At 42.9% G+C, this 17,445-nt stretch overlaps 1 protein-coding gene across 3 annotated transcripts in view; it reads left to right on the top strand.

The window, feature by feature from the left end:
• LOC149138115 (HAD-superfamily hydrolase, subfamily IG, 5'-nucleotidase) overlaps positions 1 to 17,209 on the top strand; it is a 619,402-nt gene extending 602,193 nt beyond the window's left edge. For all 3 annotated transcript variants that reach the window (XM_089449021.1, XM_089449020.1, XM_089449019.1), the window contains 2 exons: positions 16,385 to 16,705; positions 16,900 to 17,209. In XM_089449021.1, coding sequence (XP_089305147.1) covers positions 16,385 to 16,705; positions 16,900 to 16,944 — 366 coding nt within the window. In that variant the 3' untranslated portion in view covers positions 16,945 to 17,209. The remainder of the gene's footprint in view (positions 1 to 16,384; positions 16,706 to 16,899) is intronic.
• Positions 17,210 to 17,445: the final 236 nt, after the last annotated feature.

Raw genomic sequence — 17,445 nt, 5'->3', positions numbered from 1 at the left:
AGGCTCCTTTGAGGTAGAAGGGGGGTTCTTTTCATTCTTTCTTGAGTATTGGATCCCTTTAAATCTCCCACTATTGTCAACATTGAGGACCAGTTCTTCCTTAATAGTCACTTCACTAATGGGAGGATGAGTATATGAACCACCTAGAAAAATGTTGAAGGCTTCAGATTCCACGATGTTAGCTTGCTCATTTATTTCTTCATCTTCACTCTCATCCTCATCACTTTGCTCCTCCTCAAAGGATGATTCTTGTTCCACATCATTTGTTGGATTTAAAAGTGTTCGGGACTTGAGATGCGCTAGGCTTGTCTTCATCATTTTGTCTCCTAGGGAAATGTTTGCCTTTAGGAATATAATTTGATTTTTGAGCCCTCTCCAAGGTGGTGAGTTTGTTCACATATAAACTATCTCGTGAGTTCATCTCCTCGGTTAGCTTATCAACTTTGTTAAGGAGCACTAGAAGGGTTTTTTCAGTTTCATCCTTGGATTTTCCCTTTTTGACTTCAACCTTAGCTTTAGGATGTCCATCCACATCCATTTTTTAAATTCATAGGTTTTGTTCAACTTCCATCACTAATTCCGTAGCCTCAGCTAAGGTCTTAGGTTTCTTGTCCCCTCATGCATATGTCAGATGACCACCCACAGCTTTAATGAATTTGTCAAGTATACTATCATCAGGGGGTCTCAAATGCTCAAAGATATCCCTAACTACCTGATCAAATTTTTGGATAAACTCTTTGATATCTTCCTTTTCCCTACTTATTTGGTAAAAAATTTCAATGTAGAAAGTTCCCTGTGCACCACATGACCATCTTCTCATGAACATATCCTCAAATTGGTCAATGTTTTCTACACATACGGGGGGAAGACTCGGGTACCATTCCCTAACTTTCCCCTCAAGGGATAATGCAAAAAGCATCATGATCCTATCATCATGGAATACCAATCTAGGAGAAATGTTCCAATAGAACTCTTCAACATGGTCACGAGCACTTATAGTAGCATCACCCTTGAACTTGGGTAGCCAATTATTATATTTTTCGGGTAAAGGCTTAGGGTCATTACTCAAGTTCAGAGGGGCAAAGGCACTAACCAAATGCCTCTCACTTCGTGACATTTATGGTTGGTCTTGGTTTAGGCCGGTGGTGGAATCAGTTGCCATCTTGAGAGTGTTATCACCAACCTTTTCAAATTCAGGGAGAAGGCTAGTTCTAACAGGTGATGGAGTTCGTTGTCCCCTTCTTACAGCGGCCCTAATTAAAGGAGGAATGTTGTCACCTTCAAGTAAACTAGGGAATTGGACAATGAATGTAGTTGCCAAAGGAATATTTGACTTGTCGCTTATGAATCAATCCCTCAATTATTCACTAGGGAGGTAGACCTGTTTCCTCCTCGGCAATGACGCCAAAAATGTTACCGCTCATACTCGCAGGGGTCCTAGGAGGGGATCATGTAAAGCAACTATTAGGTCAAGGGGCAACAATGGAGCAATAGCACACTGTCACCTCAGCTAAGACTCCCTTGTCTTTATGGACTTTCACTGATGGGAGGAGTCTCGATATGAGAGGAATCACAATAATGGATGGATCAATGGAAGATGTAAGGTGATTCCTAAACCCTATTCACAAGAGAGGCTCAAATAATTGGCTTGCTTCCTTTGAAAGCAAGGTGATTAGCTCTCTAAGAAGGGCTATGGAGATACCTAGGCCTAGGGTTGGAGGCTATGCCTTGACAGGGGGCTTCCCAGGTTTAAGCATCCTTGTGAAGAAATTGATTCTATGTAGTCCTTCTGGAATTTGAGTTGTAGAGTTGTGGGACCACAAAGAACCCAAGTGGACCCAGACTAGGTCGAGGGTATGGATTGATTAACCAAGGAGGGGCTTGACCTAATTAGGGGAGAGACTAGGATCAAAGGACAAGTTCTCTTTTGAGAGTTGAATGCAATGATCCAAGTGAAGACACTAACCCAAATCAACCTAGCACAAGAATTGGTCTTATGGCTAGGGCTTGCTATATCTCGGGATTCCACTGTCAAATTTGCCTCAAACTTGGAGGACCTCTAGATAAAACTCCAGTGCAGTAGTGGACCAAAAATCGAGGTGTTTGGATGGCTACAAAGGAATTTGATGATGCCCTAGATGACCTACTAGGGTTAGGCCTAGGAGGAGAAAAAGGCAAGAAAAATATCCTTTTAAGGGACCACCAATGGTTAGATCAATGCCTTTCCTTTGGGAGAGATGGAGTCAAGGTGATTTTGTGATTTGGAAAGACTTAACCCAATCAAGGAGACCTTTAGGCAACTTCGCATGGCAAATTAGGGCATGCAAGCAGCTACCAAGGAATTTATACTTCGATGTGCATGAATTGATGACTTATCAAGGTGTATTCAATGAAATCAAACCTCTAGGAACATTCACCCATTATACATGACACATGTAACATATGCAATGCTTCAAGAGATAAAAAATTCCACAATTTCGCATAAATTAAAGGCAATTTTAGACCTAGAGAGCAAAAATCCCATACATTAATCATGTGACAAGAGAAACATAAATATAAACATGAAAAGTAGCACTTACGTGTACAATGAGTATATCCAATCATCAAATCAAAACATTTTTGAAGCTCCAAGATCAAGTGAATAGTATCCAAACATCAAAATTCACCCATGAAACCAAACTCGTCGTCCAAAAGGGAATGTGAAATTCTCCAAGAGCTACTAATCCAAATCCAAGTGATGATGAAAGGAATGAATGAGCCTCTCATCAATTTATACAATCCATAAGGGAGTTCGAATAGCCTAATTGGCCTAATTGAGCCCCAAATAATAAAATAATGTGCAACAATAACATTCCTTGGTGACAAGCCCAACAAGATAGCTCAAACTAGTGAAATAAGCCTCTCAAGAGGACAAAATAGTAAACAAGATGAGTTGTTGCGCCATTGAGAAGGCCTAAGGGAGTCCAAAGTGTGCCAATGTGTGAGAATGGGCTCCAAACATAGTGAAAAGGGGGTTGGCCCCTTGATATCCAAGCATGTCACATGTGGTGTCCCCAAGTGGGTGTGGGGGAACAATGACATCCTCATGGGTCTCCAAGTGGATCGATGATGCTTGCAACCATCTGTAAGGGCTAGGATGATGACATAAGCCCTCCTTTTGTCACCCGCAGTGAGACACATCCTCATCTGAACCCTGGAACATCTACCGAGTGTATGGTGCAATGTGAAGTTCGCTAGGCATGGTGATCCAAGTGCATCATCCTCATCCAAAAAAGTGGAACACGAGCAATCACTAAATGGTACTAGCGATCTATGAAGTTCTCTCTGCTATGGTGGAGGCCCATGGCTCTGTACGCTCACCCTACAAGTGCCAATGTGGCCCCCTAGAGGGTTTGGACCATGTATAGGGAGACCAAACCCAAATGGACACCCATTTGCAATGTTGTATAAGATCCAATGCGTCTCCTTGCCCTCCAGTACAACAAATCATTAGAATAATCAAGTAAAAGAGTTTACAAATCATGGAATCAAGTGGGCACTTCATAGTGGCACTGTTGAGATATCTAGGGCGTTCAATGTTAACAATTTCTCTGCTTGATAATTGCTTGTGATATGTTTTTACTTCTTTACTTATGACCTTTCTTTGTTATCTTCTTAGTGTATTCTTTTCATCAATACAATTACCAATAAATAAAGACAAGTGACAATATATAGGCTTCTCTAGTCAAGGCCAAAACCTCTCACCTCTTGAGAGGAAAACCCGAATAAAATTCTTCTTCTAGATCTCCAATTGATAAGTACCAAGACCATGACATGGACCCTTGACTATAGTATCCTCCCAAGAACCTTGTCACCCGCCTTGATGTTTTGTCTCTTCCTTCCTTTGCCTTTCCTCCTAGAGAAACTCGGTTTCTATTTCTTATACTACACCTTCACAATTTCCCTAGAGAATCTCGGTCTCTAGGTCTTCTTGAGAGAACCATGGTCTCTACTTTGGTCACTTAGTAGAGTGTCTCTCTCGCTGCCCTAGAAGAATTTCACTGCCTTAACTTCGCACTGCCTAGAAGAATCTATTACCCAGACTTCGTACTTCCCAAAAGAATTTGCTTCCCAGATTTCGCACTGCCCAAAAGAACCTATTGCCCAGACTTCGCACTGCCCAAAAGAATCTTCGCTATACCCAGAAGATGATGTCCCAGAAGAATCTTCGCACTTCTCTTTTGTTGCTCCTTCTTCACTCTCCTTTTAGCCCTCTTTCTTCTGCCTTCTCTTCGCACTTTTCCAGTGAATGCTTGTCTGAATTGTGTGTCTCCAAATGAGGTTGAGTAGGGCTATATATACCCTTCTTCGTTGCCCTTTAGGCCAACTTGACAGCTGGAGTTTAGGCCGACTTCATCTTGCAGTTTCTTCATGGTTTGTAGGTCGACTTGAAGGGGTTTGGTGACAAGTTCTTGGAGGATACTTTACATAGACAATATTGACCTATTACAAAGTGTAACATGACTTCATGACAATGATTGTTTTATCTCTAGATGAATAAACCCTAAAGACTCTCAATGGGATTCTTGATTCAAATACAAAATCCCTTGCTCATGAAACCCATGAAGCAAGTCAACATAATAATTACATTTTTCTTATCTACATCTCTATACATAAAATCATAATTACATGTCATTATGAAGACCAAACCTAGTTACACTTTCAAATGGGCACACCCTTCCATAGTGGGCTTTGGCATGTACAAGTTTCTCCAAACTCAATAAAGGCGCTGACCAAGGACCCTATTGTTGATTCGGGGTAGCATCAGATGTGCTCTAGCCATGAAAATTGGTGGAGAGGCAAAAGCACATGAGATCCCCAAGACCTAGAAATGGTTTGGGTAGATTCTACCCAGTTAAGGAGATATTAAAATAATTAATATTTTTAATGGAGTTCCTAAGTCTAAACTTAGGAAAAATAAAATATTAATGGGTATTAATATAAAACTAGGTTAGAAGGTTATAAATGACATGAATCAAGCCAAATCTAATCTTCATTGTTGATTAGAGATGTAATCTTGGTCGTTAAAGGACCAACAGGAAAAGTATAAGAGGAGGCTTGAGGGTCAATTGGAGAATACACCAGAGTGATCAGTCATTCGATTTTCTAGAGTGGGGTTTGCTAAGAGAAATCGAATCAGTGATCAGTTGCAGCAAGGGGTGGTGAGTACGAAGCAGAGAGGCAGAGATAGTGCCAAGAGACCAGCGCAGAAGCAGAGAGAGGTAGATGCTGAGCTAGAGCGAGCCACGCAGAGGTTGAAGAGACCGCACAGAGGCCAAAAGGGCCTGCGTCATCCATGCAGAGGCTGCAGGAGTGATGCAGAGGGCCATAGAGGGTTGACGCAGTGAGTTCCGGGCTAACGCAGAGCTTTAGATTGTGCCGGAGAGGGTTTCGTGGGGCAGACTTTCCGAATATCTACTTCCGAATAGAGAGGTATTACTGCCGGATTATTTTCTCTGTTGGGTGAGCCAGTTTGGCACCCAGTTGTACTCAGAAAGACTGCATAATAAAATAACCCTCAGAATTGTTGCACCGTTTTCCCAAGTTGGGTTTTTCCAGGGATGAGTTATCCAAAAATAACGGTGTCACTTGTGTGTTTTCTATTTCTTTCAGCGATTGATCTGTAGATGGTTAAGACTATATTGTGTTTATTTCAGTATTTATATGGTTAAATAACTTGTTCGTAATTAACAAGTAGACGGAATAAACTAGAGAATACAAATAAAATTTCTAACAGGTAATACTTAGAAATTTCAACATGGTATCAGAGCATTGCAGATCACAGGAGAGCTGAAGGCACCAGCTGAAGCAGAGCATTTGCAGTAGAAATAGTTGTCCCGAGTGATAGAAGTTGTTCCTTGCAGAAAGCGGTAGAGAAGGGTTGATGCAGAGGGACTGCGTCATCAGTTCGGGCCAGAGAGAGGCCAGCGTAGAGGCTGAGGAGGGCAGAAAAGGCTCACGAAGAGCCACGTAGAGACCAGGAGGGTTGACGCAGTTGGCTAGGGGAGCATTTCAGCTAGTGTCGGGATTGCGCAGAGCCTAGAGGCTCAGTCCTTCAGTTGCTGGGGCATAGGAAGCTGTGGGAAGATTGCGGGGAGTGAAGCTGGTGGGGTGTTGTTGCTGCCGAGACAGAACAATACCTAACGAGGCAAAACCAAGGTAGAGGGAGTCGCTACCTAAGCGGATTTCTAGCCAAGAAATCCAGATCAGTGTTGCAAGAGCATAGGAGATCGGAGAGGTGCGACTTGACGATTGGCAGGTGGATTTCCAGGAGGGAAATCAAGACTCAGAGGGAGTCTAGCAGAGAACTTCCAAAGGGAAGTAGAGACTCAAAGGAGTCGAAAGGAAGAGCAGAGAGATGGTCATGAATGGATTGAGGGATCAAGACAAGTTGGACGGGGCGTCTAACTTTGTGGTCTGGAAAGCCAAGATCCTGTCCATTCTAGATAGACATTGGATCAAGGTCTTTGCCTTGAGAACAGTGGCTATCCCAGTTGACCCAACTGACAAATGAAAAATGCGAAGAAGCAATGGCCAAGGCGAAATGCATAATCCTTGATGGGATCAAGAATCATGTGGTCCAACACATTGCCAAGAAGGAAACAGCGAAGGAAATGTAGGACACCCTGAAGACGTTGCGCCAGCATACTTCCATGCAGAGGAAGATGTTACTTGAGAATGAGCTGCGGTCATACCAGATGCAGAAGGGGGAGCAGATAGATCACTTCCTCGGTAGATTGAAGGAGATCCAAGACCAACTAACTTCCATAGGGGCCACGCCGGATCAAGAGTTGATGGTAAGGACCGCTCTAAACGCAATCTCCGAGGAGTGGGAGACATTCGTCCAGAGCATTCTGGGCAGGGTGAATCTTCCAAATTGGGAAGAATTGTGGGCATCTCTTCACCAAGAAGAGATCAAACGACTGTCCAAGACGGAAAGTAGCAGCAAAGGAGTTTGAATCAAGAAAGAAGAGGAAGAGGATGCAGCTTTGGCATCTGTGGGGAAGCAGGAGAAGAGGAAGAAAAATGACCTCTCCAAGATTAAGTGCTTCAACTGTGGGGAACTCGGGCATTATGCAAACCAGTGTCCGAGGAAAAAGAATAAGGGAGAGGCGTCTGACTCCAAGGCAGCGCTAACAAAGACGGAAAAGGAGGTAGAAGAGGATGACGATTGTGCCATGAGTGCTCATATATCTGTAGAGAAGAGGTGGGGAGACATCGAGCTGTAGTGAAGAAGACTACAGGCGATGAGGGGCAGGATCCTTGAGGTACCCAAACTCTTGAATTATACGTGTCTACGGGAGCCCCGAAGTGAGAGTAGCAGGATGACGGATGTCGGTAGAAACGGATGTGGCTGAAGCGGCTGATAGTGCTATAGTGCAGTAGTCTCGAGCAGCGCAAAGAGGATTGCAGCAGTGCGAAAGGCACAGAGGAGGTTGCAGCAGTGCAGGATGGCATAGAGAGGTTTGCAGTGGTGTGAGAGGCAGGGAATTGTTGCAGCAGCGTAGAGGCAGTAGAGGGAGCACGAGATAGCGACAGAGAGAGCCTCAACATCGGGAGTGTTTCTAGCCTGACAGGGATGTTAGTAGTTGAGTGGATCAGTTATGTACTTCTCAGTAACTGAGTTGCAGTGCAGTAGCAGTTAGTAGTAGAATGATGCAGCATGATGAGAAGGGGTTGCAATGCAGATGCAGTGTTGGGAGAAAGGACCAACAGCAGCGCGAACGCAGAGGGAGTTGTCGTACGGATGCAGTAGTGGCAGTGACAAGGCCATGGGCAGCAATACAGGATGCAGCAATGCAGAGGATGTTGGGCGGGGAGGCCTAGCATCAGCGCAAGTACCGGTGCCGTATAATCAGAGTGATGCTCAGTGTGGAGTATTACTAGAGCACAATACTCTCTAAGAGGGAGTGTTAATTTGGGGTAGCATCAAATGTGCTCTAGCCATGAAAATTGGTGGAGAGGCTAAAGCACATGAGATCTCCAAGACCCAGAAATGGTTTGGGCATATTCTATCTGGTTAAGGAAATATTAAAATAATTAATATTTTTAATGGAGTTCCTAAGTCTAAACTTAGGAAAAATAAAATATTAATGGGTATTAATATAAAACTAGGTTAGAAGGTTCTAAATGACATGGATCAAACCAAATCTAATCTTAGCCGTTGATTAGAGATGTAATTTCAGTCATTGAAGGACCAACATAAAAAGTATAAGAGGAGGCTTGAGGGTCAGTTGGAGAATACACCAGAGTGATCAATCATTCGATTTTCTAGAGTGGGGTTTGCTAAGAGAAATTGAATCATTGATCAGTTGCAGTGAGGGGCAGTGAGTACGAGGCAGAGAGGCAGAGATAGTGTCGAGAGACCAGTGTAGAAGCAGAAAGAGGCAGACACTGAGCCAAAGGGAACCATGCAGACGCTGAAGAGACTGCGCAGAGGCCAGAAGGGCCTACGTCATCCACGCAGAGGCTGCAGGAGTGACGCAAAGGGTCGTAGAGGCTGCGCAGCACCTCAGAGGGCTGACGCAGTGAGTTTCGGGCTGACACTGAGCTTCAGATTATGCTAGAGAGGGTTTCGTGGGACAGACTTTCTGAATATATGCTTCCGAGTAGAGAGGTATTATTGTCGGATTATTTTCTCTGTAGGGTGAGTCGGTTTGGCACCCAGTTGTACTCAAAAAGACTACATAATAAAATAACCCTCAAAATTGTTGCACCGGTTTTCCCAAGTTGGGTTTTTCTAAAGACGAATTGTCCAAAAATAACGGTGTCACTTGTGTGTTTGTTATTTCTTTTAGTTGTTGATCTGTAGATGGTTGAGACTGTATTGTGTTTATTTCAGAATTTATATGGTTAAATAACTTGTTCGTAATTAACAAGTAAGCGAAATAAACTAGAAAATACAGATGAAATTTCTAATGGGAATACTTAGAAATTTCAACATTTATTAGGTGTTTTCATCCTTTAAAGGGGGTGACCTGTCCATGGTACATCCATCAAATTGTAGGTGGCATATAATATAATGATGAAATGGAGTGGGGATCAGGGGAGAAGCTCCAAGCCACGTGCCATGGTACAAGGGTAGCTATAATGGGGAAGCCCACATCTGGGTATATGAGTGTAGGAGGGAGCAATCGTGGTACATAAGTTACCCCAGGGCTTTGTTTTTCCACCCTTCTTCATATGCCTTTTGCCTTTGATTGATTTTTCTTCATAACTGCTCGGGGCTCTAGGGAATGAGAGCATGATGTGTAGTATATAGCAGTAGATACCCCCTTTTAAGGTGGGGCAGTTTATCGCCCACCAGGGGTTGGGACAGTCATGGGTTCCTTAATGTGGATGAGGCTCATCTAGGGCCCATAAGAACTAGGGTGATGGCCACAGATAAGGGGTAGAGTTTATGCTTGGCTTTTGCCCACATGCTAAATGTGTATGTCCCAGCCATCTTTTGCATTTTATAGTACAATTTCCTTTTCAGAGTGGCCAAATATGCTTTTTCTTTTGTTTTTAGTTGCCTCAACCTCCGAGGCTTTATTCTAAGCCCAACCCAAGGTGTCAACAAGGGGAAGGGTAGGCTAACTCCTTGTGGACCCAGTGGACACATGTGGACTTGGATGGAAAATATGATGAATCGGGGTGTAATGAGCTGAGAGGAGTAATGTATATGGTATCGAGAAGCGGGACCATGCAACTAAAATCACAAGAATGGATGGATCGATGGAAGATGTAAGGTGATTCCTAAAGCCTATTCACAAGAGAGGCTCAAATAATTGGCTTGCTTGCTTTGAAAGCAAGGTGATTAGCTCTCTAAGAAGGGCTATGAAGATACCTAGGCCTAGGGTTGGAGGCTATGCTTTGACAAGGGGCTTCCCTAGCTTAAGGATCTTTTTGAAGAAATTAATTCTATGTAGTCCTTCTGGAATTTGAGTTGTAGAGTTGTGGGACCACAAAGAACCCAAGTGGACCCAGACTAGGTCAAGGGTATGGAGCTGATCAACTAAGGAGGGGCTTGACCTAATTAGGGGAGAGAATAGGATCAAAGGACAAGTTATCTTTTAACATTTGAATGCAATGATCCAAGTGAGGACACTAACCCAAATCAACCTCGGGCAAGAATTGGTCTTATGGCTAAGGCTTGCTATATCTCGGGATTCCACTGTCGAATTTGCCTCAAAATTTGAGGACCTCTTGATAAAACCCCAATGTAGTAGTGGACCAAAATTCAAGATGTTTGGACGGCTCAAAGGAATTTGATTGATGCCCTAGATGACCTACTAGGGTTAGGCCTAGAAGGAGGAGAAAAAGGCAAGAAAATTATTATTTTAAGTGACAACCAATGGTTAGATCAATGTCTTTCCTTTGGGAGAGATGGAGTCAAGTTGATTTTGTGGTTTGGAAAGACTTAACCCAATCAAGGAGACCTTTAGGCAACTTGGCATGGCAAATTAGTGCATGCAAGCAGCGACCAAGGAATTTATACTTCGATGTGCATGAATTGACAACTTATCAAGGTGTATTCAATGAAATCAAACCTCGAGGAACATATACCCATTATACATGACACATGTAACATATGCAACGCATCAAGAGATCAAAAATTCCACAATTTCGCATAAATTAAAGGCAATTTTAGACCTAGAGAGAGAAAATACCATACATTAATCTTGTGACAAGAGAAACAAAAAGATAAACATGAAAGCTAGCACTTACATGTACAATGAGTATATCCAATCCTCAAATCAAAACAATTTTGAAGCTCCAAGATCAAGAGAATAGTATTCAAACATCAAAATTCACCCATGAAACCAAACTCGTCCTCCAAAAGGGAATGTGAAATTCTCCAAGATCTACTAATCTAAATCCAAGTGATGATGATTGGAATTTGTCACTGAGCTGCCAAATTAACAAGATGAAGGTTTCTCCCTTTTAGAAGAGAGACTTTGTCTTATCGTTGCCAAATTTCATTCTTCTTTCTCTGCCATTAAAATTCTCATTAATAACCTTACATTACAGGATACCAGTGGACTGCAATTTGCAGACAGGAGACACGGAGTTCAGGAGGTGTTAGGGGATCAGGGGGTGTTGCTTGGCTCGTCCGTGATAGCCTCAGGAGCATAGTATCAGTGGTCGCAACCGATGAGTATGCCAGATTCATGTGGATTCGGATCAGAGCCAGAACATCACCTCTGAGAGACATTTATGTCGCAGTCTATTACTTTCCACCTATCTCGTCTTCCTACGCTATTCACAATAGCTCAGACGAAGACCCTTTTACAGACCTGTAAATTGACAGCACCAGGTTTTCGGCAGTAGGGGACGTCATTCTCACGAGGGACTTCAATGCCCAGACCCAAGACCTCCAGACTCCTATGCACGACCAGAGAGAGGTATATTTTGCACTCGGGGGATTGACCTGACCACGATCGACATGCACCGGACCTCTGAGGATCACTTGGGACCCACCACAGCCTATGGGAAATACCTACTACAGTTGGGAGAATCTCATGAGATGGTAATCCTGAATGGACTACCTTGTTTCCCATCCTCGCACTTCTTTACCTGCAGACCATTTGGAGGCGGGGCAAGTGTGGTTGACCATGCTATTGCAAATCCAAATCTCCTCCCTTACATCAAAAATTTCTCGATCATCCCCATCCCTCTCACAGATCATGCACTGCTCTCACTCTCTCTATAGTTTGACCTCCCGAATCTATCTCCTACTCTTCCCCACAGCGCTCCCAAGGCCACCTTCCAATTTGAGGAGGGTGACCCTAATCTCTTCTCCTCTATCCTCAGACAGACACTCCCATCGGAGTCCCAATTCGCCTCTCTTAGCTCCGCCAAGGACAAATACTAGTGCCTCTCATATGCAATCTGGGAAGCTGCACTCCAATCCTTTCCCCATTCTACCCGTACCGCCACCACCTCCCGCAAACCGGGAAAATGCCCTATGAATAAATGGTATGACCAGGAATGCAAGTCTATGCATCAGGACCTTTGACACGCATTCCAGAACTCCTTACCAACATACCCTGACCTCTGTTCAGCCTACCGCTACCTCCTTCGCCGCAAGAAGCGCCTTTTCATTGCCCATAGGAGACATGCTCTTTCTACTCTCCCCCTTCGCTCCCCTAAAGATTTCCGGGCGCTCACCTACCCCTGTCAACCTTGATCCTGCCTCAATGTTCTCCCACACCTCCCAGCTGTATGACATCCCTTGGCAGCCTCTGATTTAGGTTACTTCCCCCCCCCCACCTCCTGCCACCTTTTCTCTAACAAAGATATCAGAGAGGCAATATGGACAATGAATAGCAGCAGGGTGGTAGACGAAGAAGGCTTCCAGGCAGAATTCTTCAAGCATGGACTTCGCCCCCTAGTAGGATATCTGGTGGACCTTTTCAACCAGGTGGTTTGGGATGGATTTCCGATGGTTGGTCACACCACATTATCTACCTGATCCACAAGTCAGGGCCTACTTCCGACCCCAACAACTACAGGACAATCATGGTTGGGCACACATTCTCCAAGCTATATGCTACAGCACTCCACAAGACACTTTCCCATTTCCTTGAGCAGAGACAACTCAGGGCCAAGGGCCAAGCAGGGTTCCGCCCAGATCACCAGACGATCGACCACGTCCTTACTCTTCGTGCGGTGATCGAGGAGGCTAGGCATCAATCCTCTAAAGTGTATTGCTGCTTTGTTGACTTCCGGAAGGCCTTCGACTCAGTCCCGAGGGAAGATCTTTTCCAGAGACTAAGAGAGATTGGCATCTCCTCGACTCTCCTGACAGCTATCATGCGCCTCTATGAGACCGTCCTTGGCCGTCTCTGCACAGTGAGAGGAATGTCGGATTTCATCCGAAGCACCATTGGAGTCAAACAAGGATGCCCCCTTTCTCCTACTTTATTCGGGATCTATATCGATGAGCTTGAGTCCTTCCTTCGGGAGCATATCCAAGGTACAGATGGGTGTCTTCTTCACCAGGTCCTGATTTCCATCCTCCTCTTTGCAGACGATATTGCCCTTATTGCCTCCTCCCAAGAAGGCCTTCAAAGATAGCTGGATGCTCTCGCAGCTTTTTGTGACCAGAGGCATCTAACTGTGAACTTGGGTAAAACCAAAGTGATTATCTTCAATGGAGTCAAGAAAACCTCGGACTTCCACTTCCTATTTAAAGGAGAAGAGATCGAGATTGTCAGCACCTATACATATTTGGGAGTTCAGTTTTCAGGGTCTCGCTTCAGCCTGCGGCCAGCCCTTCAACCTCGAATCAACAAAGGGTATGGCTCCCTAGCCCTTCTGGAGAGGCAGTGTTTCCGGCACCATTTCCAAGACATCTCATCCAAAATGAGCATCATGAACACTTTGATTCGCCCCACAGTACTTTACAGCTCAGAGATTTGGGGTTCCTCTCTCCTAGAGTCAAATTGGGCTTCAGCAAAGCGGGTCCAGACCCTCCTTTTGTGTTGTTTCATTAGGTGCAAGAAGACAGTTCCTCAGCACATCATTCTAGCAAAGTTCGGGACTCAACCTTTTCGCCTAGAGGTGATATTCAGGTTACTATTTCTCTTGCACAGACTCCGAGGCCTGGCAGATGCGAGGAAGGGTTGAGACAAATACCCATATTTAGCATATTGCTCCTCGGAGAACATCGTCCGTGTGCAGACAGGTCGATCCAAATGTTGGTACACCGGTGTGACAGAATTTCTTGAGGCTTCAGGAATCCAGATTGACCATCTCCCTCCTTTTCAGTACTCTCTGAATGCTCTAGGCCACCTCCTTCCCAATCAGCAAGAGTTGAATAAAATTATTAAGGAGGATATTTACAGACGATACATTCAGACTACAAGGACCAATCCTCCCAATGGGTTGTGTCCAAAAATGGCCTTCTACACAGAGCATTGCCTGGAGATCAGGGATGGGCTCATCATTAGACCCCAGTACACGTTCCAGCATTGGATGCATGCCCTTAGAATCCCCCTCAGGCAGTTCAGAGTTGGGTCTCACAGACTCCGAGTGGAGACAGATCATCACATCGATAGGGCAGATAAGATTTGCCAGCTCTGCCACTTATAGGAGATAGAGACAGAGACACACTTCATCTTCGGATGCCCTACTTACTACGAGATTCGAGGTCGTTTCCATTGTCTCTTTAGGTCTTCTCAAACTTTGACCAGCGTCCTCAGATATGTTGATCCGAGATGCCTTGCACTTTATCTCCAGGAGGCCTTCAGATTTCAGGCTCGTTTTCTTCAGCCCCCCACCAGATCGGACGCCACACAGAAGATCACGGACTTCTTTAGGGCGCTACCGCCAGAATGGGGCACCAAAAGAACCATCGACCGACCCACAGATACTGAGACCGGATTAGTGCGGTCCCGGGGGGGCCGACCCACCAAACTACCCCAACGCTCCAAGATTGGATCCACCCTTGGAAGGCACCCTAGAACCTCCAGGCGACAGCAGCAACAAACCAATATGCCCACAGGAAAACAGACTTTGATGAGCTTCTCTCAGTTTTCTTCTCTCGGCCTCAGATGTTAAGAGTAGGAATTGGACAGGAGACTCCTTCCCCCCACCCCCCCCTTTTTCTTCTTCTCCTTCTCTGCTTCATCGCAGCGCTTTGTTTCGAAGCCGGGAGCTTCTAGCCTCTACATTTACATTTACTTCGATTATAGATGTATTTTCTTCTTTTTAAAAGAAATGTTAAAGGGGACCGTTTGGTCCACCGGCTTGGCATGATGTAATCATTGTAACCGACAGTCCCGTTGACCTATTTTGGTCATTTGTTGGACATTAATAAAATTATCTTATCTTATCTTAGATATGGCATTAGCTATATGTGCGTCAATTAATTGCGGTTTAAGTTTTCTCTTTTGTATCAAGATTTGGGCTCAAATACCATGTATCAAGATGATTCCATCTTTCTTTAACATCGTCAATGCTTTCTTGAATTCGTGAGTGGATTGTATCATTGTACCTCCAATTCAGCCTATGCTATCCTCTAAGAGTGCTTCCAAAGATTTTTCAAACTTTGTGCAAAGCTGTCTTTGCATACCCTGCGTATTACACTAGTTTGCTTGACATGCCAACAGCCAAACTTTCTATCAGTCAGGTAAAGTAATTGAATGCTTTGTATTCATTTACATCAAATGGTAAATATAGCGCATTTTTTAGTGCAAGCAAATCTTCTAGATATAAGTGTTCTCTGGAGCACTTATAGTATATGCATTTTATAGTATATGTGTATTTTTTATATGCATTTAAGGTATAATTATATAGATAGAAGTAAGGTGCGTTCTACAGCCTGTTATGGACAAAATGTGTAATATATGTCACACGACTAAAATAAAATGAAATAATAGTTGAGATCTGTATTGTAAAACAGAAAAAGCAAAATCCAGTCATGATAATAAAAAAAATATGTAAAAAAGCATCGACCATAGTAACAAAAGAGAAAATAATAATTCAAAAATCAGGGTAGATCCGTCTTAAACCAAATTTTTTAAGCACTGTCCTGGTTCCTTTTTTATCCTTCTTGTTGCTTAATAGACCCAGGGTTAGTATGGATCCATGTTGGTTTTTAAAAGTGGAATCTAGAAAGTATCGTGAGAAGAGTAATTTCTGGAAAAGTTGTGTTAAAACTACTCTTCTCACTATGAATTACAACTGTGGAAATCTGCATTCAAAAAATCTAGAAAGTATGTTTTCAAATATCCTTGTGCCATATAGAACAATATCTTGCTTCTTTGAGTTATCATTGTTTACTTCTTTGGGTTATCTTCCAACTTTGACATTTGCCTTTATGTATCAGTAAAAGCAATATGCTTAATATTTCTAACCTAGCAAGATTAGTAAGTTCAATCAATTTGAACAGACAAGTTTCAAAGCGGAGATCACGAAGAGGCCATAGGTTCAAGTATCGTAGAGTCCCTCTAGGTTAGGAGTACATGATATACTCTAGCAGCATTTACCCCTGCTATCATTCATGGAATGTGAGGAAGCACCTGGAGGGTTTCCCCAATGACATTTTCCATGGGGAAGGGGAAGAGTTTTAACCTCGCAAAATGGGGTGCCATCGTATGCTAGTTCCACAAAGTTGCATGTTATACATCAATATGTATCCTTGTTTCCAAGTATTCAAAGTAAACTGATCTGGACCTTTCTATTCTGATTCCTGAACAGATTTGCCTGGCTCATTCAAACCAAGTCATCTTACAGTTTTCCTCGAGATTTCCAGTGCTGATAAAGCTAGATTGGTTAGAAAGAAAAATGCACATGTGCTGTCATCAAGCTAAAAAGTAAAATATTGCTGCTGTTAATATTTATTTGTTCCATGCAGGCAAAATTCCACATAGTACAAGAATTTCTGGCAAAATTTCACTCATTGCTAAGAAATAAGCCAAGAAATGATGCGGACAATGCTCTCCTGAATGCAATAAATGAAGAACGACAAAAGTCACGGCGTGCAATGAAGGCTATGTTCAATCCTTACTTTGGTGCAGCCTTTCTTACAGACACAGGAAGGGAATCTGCCTTTGCTTATAACATCCAACGATATGCCGATGTGTATACAAGCAGACTAGAAAATTTTTTGAATTACTCAAGTGAAGCATGGCTGGATCCACCCTATGATGTCAAGATCATGCCCCATCATGTGAAGGTAAACTACCTTGAAATTATTTTTTCTCTTTCTGCTTACATCTTTTCAAAACACTGGGTATAGCAGTGTATGCCGTCCTGCAGTATGAAGTTTTACTGCATTTCTCACTATTCTAATATCCATTGTTCTGGTCTGCTGTCATTATCCTTAACTGTTAGAACAAGGATTCAAGAAACGCTTTTCCGTCTATGCAGATACCATCAAGTGTATTGAAGACCAAGGCTCATCAGAACGGTTAGGTTGAGTTTTTCAGTTTATGCTTTCAACAAATGCAACTTCGTTGAGATTATTTGTTGCTACAAGCATCCAATTTTGTCATCCCCATATTTGTGTTATTCTTCTGTAAGTAAACTCTTGAGGGGAATTGTCTTCTTTTATGTAACATCGTATAAAAGGCCAAATGGTCTTAGGGGTCAAGTAACAAATTCAAGCATCAGCAAGTCATGGAGTATTTCGCTTATTTGATATTTTATCACATTTGAAAGAATTCTATTTGTAAATTAATATATTTTCTTTCTTTTTCTGTGGACGGATTAATTCCATTATAAACAAGCTTAATATACAGCATTGTTGTTTATTACTCATCTCTTGTAAAAAAAATAGCAAAATTAAAGCAAAAGCAAAAAGAATATTAACTTATGTGAATATAATTGAAGATCCATAAAAATATTTTAATTTATTTTCATAATAAAAATAAATAATTAAATCAAATTAAAATAATATAAATAAAAATAAAAACA

This window comes from Pinus tabuliformis, chromosome X (assembly GCF_031772625.1).
Source record: "Pinus tabuliformis cultivar Carrire ecotype Pingquan chromosome X, CPIR1, whole genome shotgun sequence".
NCBI classification, from domain to species: Eukaryota; Viridiplantae; Streptophyta; class Pinopsida; order Pinales; family Pinaceae; genus Pinus; species Pinus tabuliformis.
The sequence above is the reverse complement of the archived record's forward strand: the minus strand, read 5'-3'. Positions and strand labels throughout refer to the sequence as shown.